Raw genomic sequence first — 19,421 nt, 5'->3', positions numbered from 1 at the left:
ACTTATTTTCTAAAGAGAAGGCATATTGAAAAATTATAAACTGAAATTTTAAGGACTTTAGTTTTTATACACTAATTTTGACTATTCTTTACTATCAAACCAAAGAGTTTTTATTATCTTTATATTTGAGTCAAGTATATTTGAGCTTATAACCTCTAACACTTGCCAGTTATGTAACCATTGACAAGATATATCTTGAACATATTTTGTCATCTATAAAATAGGGATAATAGTACCTCTAGAACTTAGTCAAATTCCAATGTTCACAGAGATTCTGATATTCATAGAAAACAGCATGAAATTCAAAAACACAAATGTTTACATATTGAACCTGTGGGAAATGAATTCCTGTGACCACCAAAAAGTAATCTTTAACTAGATATCTGTAAGTGCCCTTTTCTGAATACAATACTTTATAACAAAATATTAATTCTGATTTTCTGCACATTTCTTAATACAGTAACCATGAAATAACCTGTAAAATACAGGGGAGAGGAGAGGCAGTAGCAGGGAAAAGGGAAGGAAAGGGCTGTAATGTGAGAAGAACCCTGAAGTACAAAAAGGAAAGGGATAACCTACCACTTCTAATCTCCCTTTTGACTGAACTTGATGTAGCAGCATGAGCCTTGGGGTGGAGATGGGGGTGACCACCATCTCATTTGTCCATAAATTTAGTTGCTTTGCCAATTTTTAAATTTACTTATCATGTAATTGAAAGGTTAATGTAATTCTTTTTGGAGCAGATTGACAGACATTTTAATGAATATGTTTCTTTTTGTAGATAGTATGAACTATTAAATTTGTTTAAGGCAAACTCACCATCAACAGCTACTGCAGACATTTTAGCATGAAGTTTGTTGAATGCTTTATTTTTTCACTAGGCCACATTACTAACTTTGCACATGCTTGGGCTTAAAGCCCAGAATATTTGAGCTATTTGGAAGCTTAATTGCAACACAAAACTTCGAGTTTTAAAGGCATGCAATAAAAATATGCAAAAAATGCACAGGGAACTTTTCATAGAATGAACAAGACCAGTAAAGTGCCAGCTTCTCTACAAACTTGAAAGCATCACCTTTCCTTTTTTTTCCCCCCTCTATTTTATTGTTTTATACAGTCATGAATGTGCACAGTTATCACTGTATAAGTGAAAATTAGATCACTACTACTAATAAAATCATGCATATGCTTGAAGTCACTAAAGTTGACTTCATGAATACTTAAATATTGAAGATGAACCTCATGACAATCTTGAAGTATAGTTAAAATTCACTAATGCCATAGAGAACATTCTGTAAGCTTCATTTGGTTAGAATATTATGGAATAAATGTGATTGTGCTATAAAAACTTAATTTCCCCTGGGTGTTATTCTTGAATTTATATTTGATCATCTTAGTGCCGATTTTTAATAATTGAAACGAGAAATCATTCTTCTCTTCTAGTTTGGCAATTCTGTACCAAATACACCTCTAAAACGTCGTAAAGTTGCTTCTCCAGAAACTTTAGTTGATACTACACCTTTAAATTTCCAAAGTCACTTTGAAAGTGTTATTTTGAATTGTCGGAGTATACGAATAGGAACTCTGCGTCGAATGGTAGCAGAGCCTGTAATTGTGAGTACATTCCTTACTTTTTATAATATCTTAAAAGTGAGATTTAAATTGAATAAAAATCTCATTTTGTATCCACAGTTAGTATCAATGATAACAATTTGCTTTAATTTTATATGTTCAAACTTGATAATTTCAAATTCAGCATCCAGAAGTTGATTCATAATTGCTTTGTCACTTAAGCAAAGTACAGGTTAGAAAGAATTCACTGATTCATTTTCAAAGAAATTACAAAAGGAAAAGTCCCAATAATAGCATAGTCAAAATCAAAAGCTCCTAAATTAGTGAAAAATACTGCAAGCATCCAGAAAGAAGCAGTAGCAAAGAGCTACAATCAGGATCATATAAGACTTGATAGTTTCTAATATAAATGGGAGATGTTCAAATGAAGTATTTCTTTTTTTTAAAATAGTATTTTATTTTTCTAAATACATGGAAAGGTAATTTTCAACATTTACCTTTGCAAAAAGTTGTGCTTCGAATTTTTCTCCTTTTTCTCCTCCCCCAAAATAACAAGCAATCCAGTATAGGTTAAACTTGTACAGTTCTTTTATACATATTTCCATATTCATCATGCTATGCAAGAAAAGTTATCTCAAAAGGGAAAAAAATATGAGAAAGGGGGGAAAAAAACAGCAACAAAAAAGTGAAAATTCTTATACTTTGATTTATATTCAGTCTCTGTAGTTCTCTCTCTGGATGTGGATGGCACTTTCCATCACAATCTGTTGGAATTGCCTTGCATCACCTCATTGTTGAAGAGCCAAAGATCATCACATAATCTTGTGTGCAATGCTGTCTTGGTTCTGCTCACTTCACTTAGCATCAGTTCATGTAAATTTTTTCAGGCTTTTCTGAAATCAACCTCTGCATTTCTTATAAAACAACAATATTCCATTACATTCATATTCCATAACTTATTCAGCCATTCTCAAAATGGACATCCACTCAATTTCCAGCTCCTTGCCACTACAAAAAGGGGTGCTACAAATATTTTTGCACATGTAGGTCCTTTTCCCTTTTTTATGATTTCTGTGGGATACAGAACCAGTGCTGTATCAAAGCAGATGCACATTTTGATAGCCCTTTGAGCATAGTTCCAAATTGCTCTTCAGAATAGTTTGAAATGCAGCATCGAAACAGGCTTATCACTAAGAATAACTTACTTTGAAAAACTAAGTATAATCCCACCGGGGGGAAAGTGGGTCTTTAATGGAATAAACACTTTTAAGCATTTATGATGAAAAGACCAGAACTGAGTAGATTACAGGGGTCCTCAAACTTTTTAAATAGGGGGCCAGTTTAGTGTCCCTCAGACTGTTGGAGGGCCAGACTATAGTAAAAACAAAAATTTAGTTTTTGTGGGCCTTTAAATAAAGAAACTTCATAGCCCTGGGTGAGGGGGATAAATGTCCTCTGCTGTCGAATCTGGCCCACAGGCTGTAGTTTGAGGACCCCTGGAGTAGAACTTTGAAATACAAACACAAGTCCAGAGAAACCTAGAAAGGTAACTTTATTTGAACAAATGGAAGGAATTTTTTGATGACGTAATGCTGACATTTTTATGGGGGATGAGAAACAAATATACCTTGAAATCATTTTCAAAGATTATTAAGAGAACTAAATTAGAAAGTAGATAACAGATTTTCACTAATTTTGAATGTCTATGAAAGTGTGGGACCATGTAGGGAATGCCCCATTCTTTTGGGCTTTATATTCCTAATACATTATCAGTATTTAAAGGAAATATTTGTGTCTTTCTGACCATCCATCTATAAACTTGGATATATGACTTCAGTGAGGTACATATTTTCTTCATTTGTCACGACCATAACCTGTTGGAGTCCAGCTCTAGTGAATACTGAGAGTGTGAATGAATATCTGAGTCCGAGGTAGGGCCAGGAAAGGGGGGGAGGGATATGTTTTGCAATCTCCATTTATTAATCTGAGCAGCAGGGTTTATATACTCTTAAACTATTAATGTTAACAACAGCTACCTCTTGGTGACACTGTATACCTTCTAGGGTTAATGCATAGCCCATACTTTTTACATTTCAATTCACCTTAACTAGCAGTAAACAAGATATTTATCATAACCGAGTCGTCAATAACAGAAATTATTAGTAGCAAAGTTATTTGTCAAAACAGAGTTGTAAATAACCTACGTTGTGATGCCTGTTCTGGTCACATACATTTTCCATCAAAATTATTCTAAATTTATCCTGATATCTTTCAAAGATTGTTAGGAAGTTGGTGAGCCATTAGTTTGAATGGCTTGCACTAACATAGAGCAGATCTCAAGTAATACCTGGACTAGATTCTTGCTGTTCATGGATTTATTCAATACTGGCCCTCTACAATAACCCATTAACTTTTTTTAGTTATATATAACTTTTTTCATTGTTCTTTTATTAGTCTACAGAAGACTCACCCAACACTTGCATTCCTTTTTGGGGAGTTGGAGATGGGGCTGGGATGTGTGTGGGTGTGTGTAAGTGTATTTGTTACTAAAACCTATAAGAAAACCATTACTCATCTTTATTGCTTGATCGGTCCATATGTTTTCCCAGCAAACATGTATTTGAAGTCTGTTGTTCTATTTCTTTCTCACAAGTAATATTTGGTAATGTGCTATATAGTCTTTTGAAAGTTATCATGAATTACCTGCAGATTTAGTTACTCTAAAATAGTTGTATCACATGATTTGCATGCCAGAAGTGGCATTCAAAAGAAGAAAATTAAAAGGAGAAGCTCTAGATCATTAAAATCACCACATTTTCCAAAATTCCTATCACCATCTTCTCTTCTTGTTAATTGCCCATCTTCATTTTTTTCCCATGACAAGTATGTGTATATGTATATGTGTGTACATATATATATATATATATATATATATATATACATACATACACACACACACAGATAGCAGACTGATGTCCATCTAGGTATGGATGATAGTCTTATTCATTTAGTTTCATGTGTGGGTAGCTAGGCTGAACTCAAGGAAATTTAGGGATCTCATTTAGAGGGCCATACACAAGGAGAATAGTGCTCTAGGAAAACAAGTTTTTGTAGGACGTGACCATATGTAATGGGCTGAGGCTTGAGTTGATGCACTGAGGTCCCAAGCACATGAGGCTAAATAGTAATTGGACTATACTCTATTAATATACATGCTTGGATAAAGAATGGCCCCCGCCCACTCTCTCTGCAAGTCCTGATGTGTTGTATAGGAAATGATGATTTTGGTGGGTGGAGGCAGAGAGAGAGAGAGGAAGAGAGGCTGGGAGAGATTGAGCCTCGGTTCTATGCTCATAGCTACTGGTCATGTGGCTGCTGGTCTAGCTAGCTTCTTGACTTAGCTACACACATTGCTATTGCCCATTCTCTTCCACCTCCGATCTTTCTTCACTGAGAATAAAGATTGACGATTTTCCCCTAACCTGAATTCCTGACTCGGGCTGATTTTAAAATACGCGGTCTTCACAACCATATGTGTACTCATTCTTTCCAATTGGAAATTTCTTTTTTTTTTTTTTTTTTTAATAACTTGGAAATGGATCCGTTTTGATGGGATATCTTTGAAATTGTCATCTTCATCTTCAGCACAAACCTCCTGGGAATACATATACTTTAGTAAGTGTGGCCATTCTTCATTTAATTCCCATTAATTTCCTTTCTGCTTCTTATGGTATATTTTAGATATAGAGATAGAGAAGTCCATGTGATTTTTTTTTTTTTTTCAAATTATACTAGTGAGTATAATCAAAACTAAAGAGCTGGATATAAATGGTTTAGTGTCAGTTGGAAGAAGGTATGTATTGCAATGTAAGGATCTCGGCCCTTGTGGAAAATTTTTATCAGTGTTTTAACTAAAGTCATACTTTCCATGTTTATAGATTACACAGTACTAGATGTAGTGACTAAAAAGGGATAACAGAATCAAAATTGAAAAGCAAAATTATTAGGGATCAGATCTGTAAGATTGAGTTTAATAGTGATAAATGTTATTATATTTGGGTTCAAAAAAAATCAAATTCAGAAATATCAAATAGTTAAAAACAGGTATGGCTAGCTAAAACTTCTTGGGGGGGGAGATATGCAACTTAGGGTATGAGGAAGCTTTACAATATGAGAACACTAAATAGCTAATATAATGGTAGACTGCTTTAAGAAATGCATATATCCATGTCTGGGGAGGTGTTAATTTTCACTTGTGCTTTCTTATAATTCATCTAGAATAATCTTTTCTATTCTAGGCACTACTTTTAGGAAATACATCCAAAAAAAAAAAGCTTAACTGTTTCCAAAAACCAAGATTGTTAGAGATCTCAAAATCTTGCCTAATGAGGATCAACTGAAAATGTCTACAGATGATTCTCTACAATGTACTATCTCTTTGTTCACTGTTTTCAAAAGTGTATAGAATATACTATAGTATGTTTATTGTGTACTTTGAAGCATTTGATTCAGTAGAGGAAAATGAAAATATAATTCTAACGAGCATTCAGGAAATCACAGAGGTAACTTTTTAAAAGTAATCCTCAATAAATGTTAAGGAAAGTACAAAAGAAATAGACCAGCTCACTAGATCTACTCATCTTTAGTGAGATTGCCATACTTAGATTAACAAAATGAAGGAGTCTTTTTTGCAAATGACATTCTAAGATATGTTAGTGGCTTTCAAAAGAGAGCAACCTAATAGTGCAGGAAAAAAGTGTAACAAAACAAAATCATTTTGCATTTTGATATTTGATATTTTACTCACTTTGAATAGATCACTAGTTGAATTAGTTAGTCCTTACAAATATCTTGGATGAAATAACTAGATGACACAAAGAGTAAATTAAAAATAGACCTGTAATCTTGAAGGCCTGAATTCTTTTTTTTTTTTTTTTCTTTTCTTTTTTATTTAATAGCCTTTTATTTACAGGATATATGCATGGGTAACTTTACAGCATTAACAATTGCCAAACCTCTTGTTCCAATTTTTTACCTCTTACCCCCAACCCCCACCCCCTCCCCCAGATGACAGGATGACCAGTAGATATTAAATACATTAAAATATAAATTAGATACACAATAAGTATACCTGACCAAAACGTTATTTTGCTGTACAAAAAGAATCAGACTCTGAAATATTGTACAATTAGCTTGTGAAGGAAATCAAAAATGCATGTGTGCATAAATATAGGGATTGGGAATTCAATGTAATGGTTTTTAGTCATCTCCCAGAGTTCTTTTTCTGGGCATAGCTGGTTCAGTTCATTACTGTTCCATTGGAAATGATTTGGTTGATCTTGTTGCTGAGGATGGCCTGGTCCATGAGAACTGGTCATCATATAGTATTGTTGTTGAAGTATATAATGATCTCCTGGTCCTGCTCATTTCACTAAGCATCAGTTCATGTAAGTCTCTCCAGGCCTTTCTGAAATTATCCTGTTGGTCATTTCTTACAGAACAGTAATATTCCATAATATTCATATACCACAATTTATTCAGCCATTCTCCAACTGATGGACATCCATTAAGTTTCCAGTTTCTAGCCACTACAAAAAGGGCTGCCACAAACATTTGTGCACATACAGGTCCCTTTCCCTTCTTTATAATCTCTTTGGGATATAAGCCCAGTAGTAACACTGCTGGATCAAAGGGTATGCACAGTTTGATAACTTTTTGAGCATAGTTCCAAACTACTCTCCAAAATGGTTGGATTCGTTCACAACTCCACCAACAATGCATCAATGTCCCGGTTTTCCTGCATCCCCTCCAACAATCATCATTATTTTTTCCTGTCATCTTAGCCAATCTGACAGGTGTGTAGTGGTATCTTAGAGTTGTCTTAATTTGCATTTCTCTGATTAGTAATGACTTGGAGCATCTTTTCATATGATTAGAAATAGTTTCGATTTCTTCATCTGAGAATTGTCTGTTCATATCCTTTGACCATTTTTCAATTGGAGAATGGCTTGATTTTTTTATAAATTAGAGTTAATTCTCTATATATTTTGGAAATGAGGCCTTTATCAGAACCTTTGACTATAAAAATATTTTCCCAGTTTATTGCTTCCCTTCTAATCTTGTCTGCATTAGTTTTGTTTGTACAAAAACTTTTCAGTTGGTATAATCGAAATTTTCTATTTTGTGATCAGTAATGATCTCTAGTTCTTCTTTGGTCATAAAGACCTTTCCTGAAGGCCTGAATTCAAGTCTCACTGGCTGTATGAGCCTGGCAAGTCACTTAAGCACTGTCTGCCTAGGTTTCCTCATCTATAAATTCGAGATAAACTAATCTCCTTGAATTGTTGTATGATCAAATGAGAGTAATAATCGCTTATACATGTACAACTTTCCAAGATCATAAAATACCAATCTGCATTGTTATATTGAGTTTGCTCTTCCCTTCCCAGTCTTATTTATTTTTTTTAAATAAAATCTATTTTTTCTTCCTCATGTTCTCTCCCTGAAATATCCAGAAACATATCTTAATTTTACACCATCCCTCTTTCTCAGATAACCTCATTTAACATAAATCCCCTGGAATCATAGAGTTCTCTGGAGCTTAGGTTCTCTGGAAAACATAGATCTGGAATCTTGAGTCACTGTATTGTTCAAAAATGTTTGTCTTTACAGTATTGTTAGTAGTACAGATTTTTGAATCAAATGGATTCTGCTGACTTTATTCTTTTCAATTCTTGAAAGAATATTACCTTTCATCAGGTTAGTGTACATACATACATACACACACACATACTACAATTTCCTCATCCATTCCAGTTTTGTTGTCACTAAAGAGCAGCTTTTTTTTTCTGCCCTTAGGTATATATGCACATATAGGTCTTTTTCCTTTTTCTTTGAATTTAGATACTTTTTATCAACTTTACCAACCTAATGGAGGTTTCAATTTTCATTTCTCTAAATAATAGTGATTTGGGATATTTTTTCCCATCTTGTTAATGTTAGATTTTTTTCCTTTGAAAATAGTTGGGAAAAGACTTATTCTTACAGATGCAGAATTAGATACACACACAAATTTACATACATAAATAAAATCTTGGAAATAAGATTTAGAGAAACAGTGCAGATTTTTTTCAGTTATTATTTCCCTTCTAATTTTATCTGCATTGATTTGTTTATACCAAAGCTTTTAAATTTTAAATAATTAAAATTGTCCATTCCCTTTGATCATCAATTCATTCCTTATCTGTGAATGCCAATTTTCTTATTTACTCTTCTTATATGTTTATGATTATTTATTTCAAAGCATTTATGTTTGGAGCTTATCTTGGTATATGACGTAATGTGTCAGTCTAAATCTAATTTCTTTCAGGTTGTTTCATTCATTCATTCATTCATTCATTTGTCCTTGCCTCTTTATCTGGGATCACAAGGTTTATTGAACAAGATAGATTCATTAGATTTTGTATGTAATATAATTAGTCTGTTCTACTCAATCAATCTCTATTTTTAACATGTCATTTTGATGCTTGCTGCATTACAGTATGTGAGTTTTGGTGTTCCTCGGTTCCTTTTTTTGGTACTTTTTCATTATTTCCTTTGAGATTTTTGACCCTTTATACCTCCAGATGAATTCTTTTATTTATTTTTTCCCAAAATTTATTTTATTTGAAGAAACAGAATAAGCAAAAAGAAAAACAGAAAAGCAATACAAAACCAAAAGAGAACTTTATCATGTACCCAGCAGAAACATCAGGGAGTATTCAAAATATATAACAGCAAATAACCAGTTTAAGAATATATATATTATTAGAAGTATTCACTAATGTCCTTATTTACTTTATTCTTTTTCCCCTGTTTCATTCCCCCCCCCCACTCCCAAGAAGATTATAGTTAAAAAAGGATATATTTATATATACGTGTGTGTATACACACACATACACACATATACCCACACCCCTTTCATGCCCTCCCCACTCCCAAGCAGGTTTCAGTTAAGAAAAGATACATTTATGTATACATAAGTGTCTGTATAAATACATACATACACACACACACATACATACCCAACATACACAAGTCTTTCCTATAAATTTTGCTTCATAACTTGGCTTACTATTACATCTCTCTCACACAGAGATATCTCCCTTCTTTCCTCACCCTTAGCTTCCCTATGCTCTTCTCTCTCCCCTGCCTCATTTCTTTTTTTTTTTTTTTTTTGCTGAGGCAGTTGGGGTTAAGTGACTTGCCCAGGATCACACAGCCAAGAAGTGTTAAGTGTCTGGGACCAGTTTTGAACTCAGGTCCTTCTGACTTTAGAATTGGTGCTCTCTCTCCACTCTGCCATCTACCTGCCCCAGCCTTATTTCTTTATATATTTTTGAGAGTGCTAAACCCTTGATATGTAGTGTTGCCTATTGAACACATTTCCAATGTAAGTAAGTTTTTAAAACTACAAGCTCTCTTCCCCCTTCTAAAACCTTTTTGTCTATTCTAACTTTGCACCTCATTTGTATAACATTATTCCTATTTTTATCTTTACTCTGCCAATTTTTCTTTTGAACTTACCCTATTGTTTATGTATAATATACATTTCTCATATTTTTTAAAAAAAAAAGTTTATCCATGTTTGAACAATTTGTCCATGTTGAGTTCTTTAAAATTGCTCTTTGATTATTGACTCTTATATGCTAAATTTTCTGCTAAATTAGGGTTTGGTTGATGGAAAGTCCTGAAAATCTTTAAGTTCGTTGAGCATCTGTTTTTTTCTCATTCAAAATTGTAAATAATTTTGTTGAATATGACATTTTTGGTTGCAGGCCTAGCTCTTTTGCTTGTCTATTATTGTAGCTGCTGCTAAGTCCCATACAATTCTAATTGTAGCTCCAGCATATTTGAATTAGTGTTTTTCTTGTTTCTTGCAAAATTTTCTCTTTGATCTGGAGGTTTTGGAATTTGGCGATAGTATTCCTGTGTGTTTTCCTTAAAGAATCTTTTAGGTGGTGATGGTTTTATTTATTTTTTTTTATTTCTATTATCCCTTATTAATCCAGGACAATTATCTATGATTATTTCTTGCATTGTTGTGTTAAGGTTTTCTTTTTTGTTCACAACTTTCTGGCAGTTCAAGTATTATATTTTCTCTTCTTGATCTATTTTCCAGATCTGTTGTTTTTCTTATGAGATGTTTCACAATTCTGTTCTATTTTCTCATTCTTTATCATCTGTCTTGTTACTTCTTGGTCTTTCATGGCTTCATTGGCTTTTCATTTCCTGATTCTAATTTTTAAAGACTTATTTTATTCTTTTAGATACTGTATGTACCTCCTTTTTTAATTTTTTTTTTTCATAATCTTCTTGCTTTTCTTGGATGGTTTTCGTTTTTTTCCTCGGTGTCTCTCATTTGATTTTTGAATTCTTTTTTTGAGTTCTATAAATTCTCTCTGGACAGGGAGACATTTCACATTATTTTTTGGGGTAGAAGCTTTTCTTTACTAAATTGTCTTTCTCTGAAGATGAATTCTTGTCTTCCCTATTCCCATAATATGTTTCAATGGTAGGATTTTTTATTATTTGCAGTCAGTCTTTTTTTTTTTTTTTTTTTTTTTTTTTTAAATAAACTTGGAATGGGCAGATGGTGCCTCACACTTCCTTTCAGCTCTCCAATCTGATCAGGAATCTCATACCCAGAGTTCCACCCTTTTGCAAGTGCCCACAACCAGCAGTGCCCTGATGCTTCTGCAGTCACCAAGTGTTGGTTCCTTCTTGTCTCAACAACACAGCTGGGCTTGGCATTCCTAGCCAGCTGAGGTTCCCTCTGTCTTCCTGTACTCAACCCCTCTCCATTCTCCCCTCCACAAATAGTCTGCTAGGTAAAAGTCTCTGTGGTTCCTGATGAGGCTCCAGCCACAACCAGCTAGCCCTGGGATCCCCACTTGATATTTCTTTGGAGCTAGCCTGGAGATGTTTGCACTTCAGACAAGTTAATCAGGCCCTACCATCTTTCTTCAGATCTTCTTGGGTTGTACCCTGAGGAACTCTGTTCTGCCCCAAGTCTTTTTCATTTTTCACTAGTTTATGTTCACCCTGAGGTACAAATTTGTTATATTTGTGGGAGAAATTAAGAGAGCTTGAAATTTACCAGCCTACTCTGCCATCTTCGCAGAATCCTCGCGAATTTTTTTTTGTTTTTTCTAGCTCTATAAATTAGTCCTCCAGTAGTTTGATTGGTATGACACTGAATAAGCAAATTAATATAGATAATATTGTCATTTTATTGGTTGTCATGAGAAATTCTAATTTCTTTAATTATTTATTTTTAGGTAATTCTGTAGAATGTTTTGTATCATTTTAGACTACCAAGTATTTTCTTCATTTTCTACTTATTTTAAAACAATTTTTCTTTCTATAGTAAGAGTTTCATGTACTCCTTAGAGCACGGGTTCTAATCTTTAAATAAAATAATTTTTCTTTACTAAGGAAATAAATAAAAGAGAAGATCAGGTATCCAAAAAATCAGCTTATTCATGGTCCCACAATTAGCATAAAAATTGTGACTTGAGCCCAAGGCTTCCAAATGAATCATAAGTGAAATAAAAATTCATTCAACTCTTTAAGTTTCACTTCACAATGATAAAAGTAGGAAGATAAAAGATGGAAGTACTATTGAAAGGGCTTCATGACTAGTATGATTATAAGGATTACTAATGGACTATCTAACCATTATAGAAAAAAAATTTTTTTTGATTAAGGTATAAAAAGTCACTAAATCCTCACTATTAAACAAGACAAAAATAAAATACAAAATTTAAAAGTATCCATAGCAGTACCATTTTGTGGTTACAAAAACATGTAGATCCCTGTAAATTCAGGAATAGGTAAATAGGTTGAAATATGAATGTAATCAAATAATATGTTATAAGAAATAATAACTGAAGAATTCAGAGAAATCTGGGAAGATTTGTGTAATTTAATGCTGAGAGAAATAAAGAGAGCCAAGAGAAAAATATGCCTAATTACAAATGAGACTACTGAAAGGCAGCTTACCTCCTATTCATGTGTTGATCAACCTATCTATTGCTTACTTGTATTTCTTTGTTACAAAATGGGATTCACTTTGATTATATAGTAGAATATACTTAAAACTGCTTATTTAAAAAATAAACTAGTGAATCAAATCAACTTAATGTTTATCATTTTTTAATTGTATATCTGGAACAATAAAAGTGTTAATATTATCCTTTTTTACAGTTTTGTTTAGATTTTATCAAGATTCATCTGGAGGGTAAGATCTTTCACTTTTTTCTCATTACAGTGATTAAAGTATGTTTTATAAAGACATTAGATGTTGTGATGCTAAAGGAGCAGTTACTAAAGTAGTCATTTCAGTACCTTCATTAAATGCTTAAGTAGTCTTTCAGTATATTTCTTTTTTCTTTGATCTTTCAGTGGGCGAAGAATACAAAGATAAATAGACTGCAGTCTAGTAAAGCATCATCTTAACCTGAAGCACATGGAATGACTAAAATTGAGCTTTCTACTAAAATTGTAGAAACTGAAAATAAAATCAGAAGATCTGGGTTTAAATATATTAAAGATAAATATATATTTATCCCATTTGATATATTGCATAGATTTAAAGCTAGAAGAGAATTTAGAGGATATTGAGTCCAACACTTTCATTTTACAGATCAGAATGCTGAGGCTCAGAAAGGTTATACAAGTTGTCCAAGGTTACTTAGGTAGGAAGTATTTGAGGCATGTTTGAAGTTCAAGGTTTTCTGAATCCAAATCCAATATCATGTCTACTAAACCTCTCTAGGTTTATTAGTCATTAAATCTCTCTCTAAATTTGTTTCCCTGCCTCTAAAATATAGGTGATAATGTCTGCAATTACCTTCTATAGAGTTGTGGGCCTCGAGTTAATTTGTCAATTTTAATACACTCTTTAAGTGCTTAACTATTGCTGTTACTTTAGTAGTCAATTTAGTAGCACACTTTTCTTTTTAAAACTATACTGTTTAAAAAAAAAAAACTACAACTTATAATAAATACTACTTGTCTTATCTTTTTAATTGGTTTGAGAAATATTTTACTGATTTTTTTTTTCCTCCAGAGTTTGAAAGTGGTGATATACAAGAGATTGATTTAAAAACCTCTGAACTTACTAAATGTGAATGGTGTAGTGTCAGAAAATTACCTGTAGTATTTCTCCAAACAATACCAGCTGCTTGTCATAGTCTGAGAATGCAACTGAAGATGAATCGAGAAAGAGATAATTCTTGGTATGATTGTGAAGGAGAAAGTAAGTTAAATTGACAAGTTGAAAATTAAATTGGGGTGCTATATATATATATATATATATACACATATATACATACACACAGAGAAACACACTAGTTTAGTGTATTCTTTAAAATAGATGCTTAGTATTTATTTTGTGGATTTTGTTGAAGACTGCTACAATCTTAGCTTATCTTAATGTGAGGTGGTTAAAAAATTGAAACATTTACCCCTCATTCTCTCCCTCATTTCCATCATTTCCCACTTATTAAGAAGGGAAAAAATATGATACGTAGAGGAGGTCATGAAAAACATAATTCCACATTAGCCATGTAGAGGAAGTGAGGGAAGAAACTTTTTTTTTGGTCTGCCCTGAGTCCATCAGTTTTTTGTCTATAGATGCAAAGCATTTTACTTCAATAGGTGGGTCATTTTATATTGATCAGAATTAATTGCTCACAATTGATTATCTTGATAATTTTGCTGTTACTAAATAGATTGTTCTCCTGGTTTTGCTCACTCACTTTGTATTATTTCAAAGAAGTCTTCCTATGTTTTCCAGAAACCATCCCCATCATCATTTATTATAGTGTGAGAGTATTCCATCATATTCATATACCATAACTTGTTCAACACTTCCTAAACAGATGATGAGCATTCATCCCCTCAGTTTCTAAGTTGTCATTGCTAAAGAGCTGCTATATGTTTGTGCATATAAGTTCTTTCTTTTTTCTTTCCTTTTTCTATTCCTTGGGGTATAGACGTAGAAGCAATAATCTTGGTTTAAAGGATATGGCTGTTTTATAGCTCTCTGGGCATAGTTATTTGGAACATTTTCTAATCAATTTGTAAAACAGCTTATTAAAGTAGTTTAAAGTATTGGATTTGTTGCATATGTTTATGCTGTTGAACTTACTTGATTGATAGATCTTTATGGGTTGATCCCATTTTCCTAATTGCTCCAGGGACAGACTCAAAAGGCCTTTGATCACATATGTGTTTCATCCTTTCCAGATAACAACTATCTTAATGTTATTCAATTAGTGAGCAGTATTCAATAATACTTACTCTGTTCTGAGCACTATCTTAAATATAGTTATCTGAGAAGCTGGATGTCCCTGACAGAGGACACTGCAGCTAGTTATAGTGTTTTTACTTGTTTCCAATTAAAAAAAAGAAAAATATGTTATATTTCAGAATGAATTGTGGCCTTTTTTCCCCCCAATGTTCACAAATACATTTCTTTCTTTTTAGGTCCTGAAGAACAATATATCATTTTAATTTTTGAAACTGGCCTTGATACACAGGCAACTATAGTATTTGAAAATATCATTACTGAAATTGGTAACAGAAATAATATTCCTGATTTTTTTGTGAAAATCTCCTTTGAAGAAGCCAATGGAAGACTTGTTGCTTTTACAAAAACTTATGAAGAAGTTTCCAAAGCAAGTTCTCTGCAAAAAGAAAGCAAAATAAAAAATGTAATTTTTCTTTACAAATAACTTTATAATTGTAATGTCCTCCAAGGAATATTTAGAATCTTAAAATTTTAAATATGATTGAATTCATCACAAAGCCTTTTGTTATGTTAATTAGTTTAGTCATCACATTGTTCTTGTGCAGTTAAGCTATGGCAGCTAAGCTATGGCAGCTGTCATACCAGAAGTCCTTATTGTTTGCATTCTACTATTCACTTTTTTTTTTTTTCATTCTCTACTTTCTTTCATTGCCCCTCAGCCTTTCATTTTCCCTTTCTTCATGCCTCAACTTGTAGATAGCATTGGTATAATTGCTATTGGAATAATGCACCCCTTTTTTTATTATCTGCAGGATAGGAATATTTGAGAAGATAACTTTTATTTTTATTGGCAGTGTATTTATCTCCTTCTAAAAGAGTGGTACTCATTGCAGTTCATTTGGAGCTATATTTGCAGTCACTAATAATAACCAAAAGAATCATACAATCATAAAAATATATTGAATTTATTTATAAAAATAGTGTAAATTCTTCAAAACTTAGAACCTAAATTTAACTAATGTTTATTACAGATTTTATTTGACTGTCATAATAGTAAACATTTACATAGTGGTTAAGGCTCTGTGCTAAGCAGTTTATAATTATTGTTTCAGCTCATAAATCCCTATGATATAAGGTGCTATTATTATTCTTATTTTATAGATGAGGAAAGTGTGGCAAATAGGATTTAAATGACTTTTCTACAGTAACATAGCTTGTAAATGTCCAGAGGCCAGATTTAAACTTTATTAGATTGAACCACTTGTATGTATGTCCTGTCATTTTGATATCGCTTTTCTTCTGTGATATAAGCTTGGTGCACTTAGATAAAGATTAATATAGATGCAGATTAAGGCAAAACTACTTACAAAATTAAATAGATTAAAGAAATAGTGGAAGTGAACATCGGCTTCTGATTGATTTGGCTTCAGAGCATTCTGCTAGAAGAGTAAATGAGACAAAATATCTGCTGTAATTTCTAGTAATTTTTTTTCTGAATCTCATTTTTCTTATATCTACTTTATATCCTATATCACATTTATTAGTGTAAATGATCTATTCCCCTTCCCTCTCATCATCAAAGTGTTAGCTCCGTGAGAGCAAGGAGGGTTTTATTTTTCATCCCTTTATATATCGTGGCTGATGCAGTGCCTTTCATGCAGTTATTACTTTGTAAATGTTGGTTGAATTGAAACTATTAATCAAAAATAGAAAATTATGCCACAGATTTCACTTGTCCCTTTTGAAAGTCCTATGCAAAGAAGTGTTTCTTGATTCATTCTTAGCCTGTCACTTAACTTTAAAAAACAAAATCTATATGAATCTTCCCTTTGTATTTGTATTCTTGTGAAGGAATGTAAGAAGTCAATTTCATCTTGGCTTTGGAAACTAATAGTTATTTTAATTTTCTCTACAAGGTTTCATTTGAACCTAAAATACAATTAAGAAATATAACACCACAGTTCCAGTTTTTTGACGAGGATGAGGAAATTGGAGAACCACATACTGTCTTTATTGGCCCTATTGAAAAGTGAGGAACATTCTATACTCTTAACTGGTGCTATATTATTTGGGGGGGGGGGGTGTATGTGTTTATGTGTACTTTTTTTTTTCTTTTTGTTTCAGATTGATAGTATATCCACCACCTCCAGCTAAGGGAGGCATCTGTGTTACTAATGAGGATCTGCACTGTCTAAATGAAGGAGAATTTTTAAATGATGTTATTATAGATTTTTATTTAAAGTAAGTTAATATTTGTTTTATTTTAATTATATTTTTGTGATGTATAATCATTAATTGTTAAAAATTCTTGTTACAGTTTTTGTTTTCATTTTCTATATACATTAAACATTTTACTGGAGTACATTAAACAGGATTATGTCAGACAAACCAAAAGAGTATTTGTTTCATTCATTTTTAGCTATAAAAGAAATCAATTCCAACAAGTTAGCTACAAAGCAAACCCTTTTATCAGAGCTAATTTTCTCATCTACATAAAACTATCCATTCTTTTGGAAAATATTCAGTTCTGGCATCTGTTTACACAGAATGAAGAAAAAATGTTCAAGGAAGATTAGAGCTAGAATTAAACTGCTTTGGATAACAAGAAAAGGATCCAGAGCTCTCTAGAGATTTACAGTGGACATGCTTATGCCTAAAACAGGTTTTGATTGCAAATGGAAACTTGCATAGGTATTTTTAGTAATGGGACTCCACTTTGCCATTCCCTCCTTCAGACTAGATGATCTACAAGATCCCTTCTATCTTTAATGTTCTTTACGTTTTCTAATTTAATTTCTTAGTTTAGCATTTGTTTTTCAAGTTTGCAGAACAGCATGCTTCTGAAGTCAGCTAGTAGCACATAGCAGAAATGGAAAAAACGTGTTCCTATTGGTAGGAAACACCTTTTATATTCTTCAAATGCTTTTCTTTTGGTCTTTTCTTTTCCTCAGATACATATGTTCTGATTTGCCTAGCACCAATTATAGCATTAACAATGTTCTAGGATTCAGTGTGTATGTTATTTGGGGGGCATTAAAAAGTAGTTGAGTTAAATTAGTGTAAAATTTTGTTATTACAAATCTAATAAGTGTACTAAATAGATTTCCTGATTCATAAGAACTGAAACATTAGTTTTCTTAAAATTAAAAGTATCTTATGTTACCTTTTTGAACCAGATGCCAATTTGTATAACTTTATAAGATGTTATGCTAGAAATTGTAAGCATCAGATTTCGGTGATAATGTCAGAGCAATTGAATAAACATGCAGTAAATACCTGTACTATATAAAATTCAGTACATTTTGTAAATTGAAAAAAAAAATTGATTAAAAGAATTTTAGAATGGAAAGGATTCCATTGTTTAGTCCAGACTTTTTCTTTGAATGAAGAAAATACTTCCATAAAATTCAGAACATGTTCAGGCATTTATTTTTTCACAACATCCTCACAAGGTAGGGATAATTCTTTGGCTGTTGCTGTTAATGCTGAAAAACAAATTGAGACTTTTAAAATGTGAACTATTAACCATGGGGCCCAGCCTCTTTCTTTATTCAAGGTATAGTGTTCTGTCCTTTATTTTTAAATCAGAAAAAAAGTGATATTTGTAGAGTACTATAGTACAAAACATTTGAAGTACAATCAATGTTATAGTAAATAGTAAATGGGAATACTTTTTTGTGGTGAGTTCAGTTAAACTGTAGATAATTTTTTGATACACTTGTGAATATTTCATGATATGAAGGAAGAATAGGTATAATATATTATAATTACTGTTTCTTTATTGCTCCATCTTCTTTATAAAACTTGTGATCCCACTCAATGTAGAAAGTGATGGACAGATGAGTTATGAATGTGTAATTAAACTCTGGTGATCTTCAAAAAACTTCAGATCTACTGTAATCAATTTTAGAGTAGAAAAATTAATGTGAAATTGGTAGGAATTTTTTGACAGTTTAGATAAAAACACTTAAAACCTTCAAGTCATAGTTTCATTTCTCTGTATTTGTGTTTATCTCAGAGGATGTTGTATAAGTGAGTCACTACTGAGTAACCAAGTAAAGTATCAGTCACTTGTTTCAGTTCCAGGAAATGAATATATATTTTGGATTAAATTTCTATTTGATCTCTATATTTAGATCTAATTTTTATTAAAATAATAATTGACATTGAAGTATAATGGAATTCTTTTCCTGAATTAGGTATTTGGTACTTGAAAAACTGAATAAAGAAGATGCTGATCGAATTCATATCTTTAGCTCCTTTTTCTATAAACGCCTTAATCAAAGAGAGAGAAGAAATCTTCATGAAACAACAAATCTCTCGTAAGTTGTGTTAAAATTTTTTTAAAATTGTTGATGTTAATAAAAGTTGCAGCATGCTATTCTGATTGGAAAATTGTTTTTGTGACATCATATAGACTATTCATTTATCTTAGATTGGTAAGTAAAAAGGAGGTATTATCCTGATATTTAAATCTAAGACAGTCTGCATAATATGCTTGAGGTTTTTTTGGAAGGGATTGGGGGGGAGGGCATTTCATTCTCATAAGAGA

The 19,421-nt window shown here is 32.3% G+C and overlaps 1 protein-coding gene across 5 annotated transcripts in view; it reads left to right on the top strand.

Annotated features, from left to right (window-relative positions):
* Positions 1 to 19,421, top strand: part of SENP6 (SUMO specific peptidase 6) — a 132,158-nt gene that overhangs the window by 96,410 nt on the left and 16,327 nt on the right. For 3 of the 5 annotated variants that reach the window (XM_012549166.3, XM_012549165.3, XM_031964614.1), the window contains 8 exons: positions 1,444 to 1,614; positions 5,218 to 5,247; positions 12,820 to 12,853; positions 13,685 to 13,873; positions 15,106 to 15,332; positions 16,786 to 16,898; positions 16,994 to 17,110; positions 19,069 to 19,191. In XM_012549166.3, coding sequence (XP_012404620.1) covers positions 1,444 to 1,614; positions 5,218 to 5,247; positions 12,820 to 12,853; positions 13,685 to 13,873; positions 15,106 to 15,332; positions 16,786 to 16,898; positions 16,994 to 17,110; positions 19,069 to 19,191 — 1,004 coding nt within the window. The remainder of the gene's footprint in view (positions 1 to 1,443; positions 1,615 to 5,217; positions 5,248 to 12,819; positions 12,854 to 13,684; positions 13,874 to 15,105; positions 15,333 to 16,785; positions 16,899 to 16,993; positions 17,111 to 19,068; positions 19,192 to 19,421) is intronic. The other 2 variants (XM_012549168.3, XM_012549167.3) reach the window with 1 other exon arrangement.

This window comes from Sarcophilus harrisii, chromosome 4 (assembly GCF_902635505.1).
Source record: "Sarcophilus harrisii chromosome 4, mSarHar1.11, whole genome shotgun sequence".
Lineage (NCBI taxonomy): Eukaryota > Metazoa > Chordata > Mammalia > Dasyuromorphia > Dasyuridae > Sarcophilus > Sarcophilus harrisii.
This window is presented reverse-complemented; position numbering and strand designations above follow the sequence as displayed.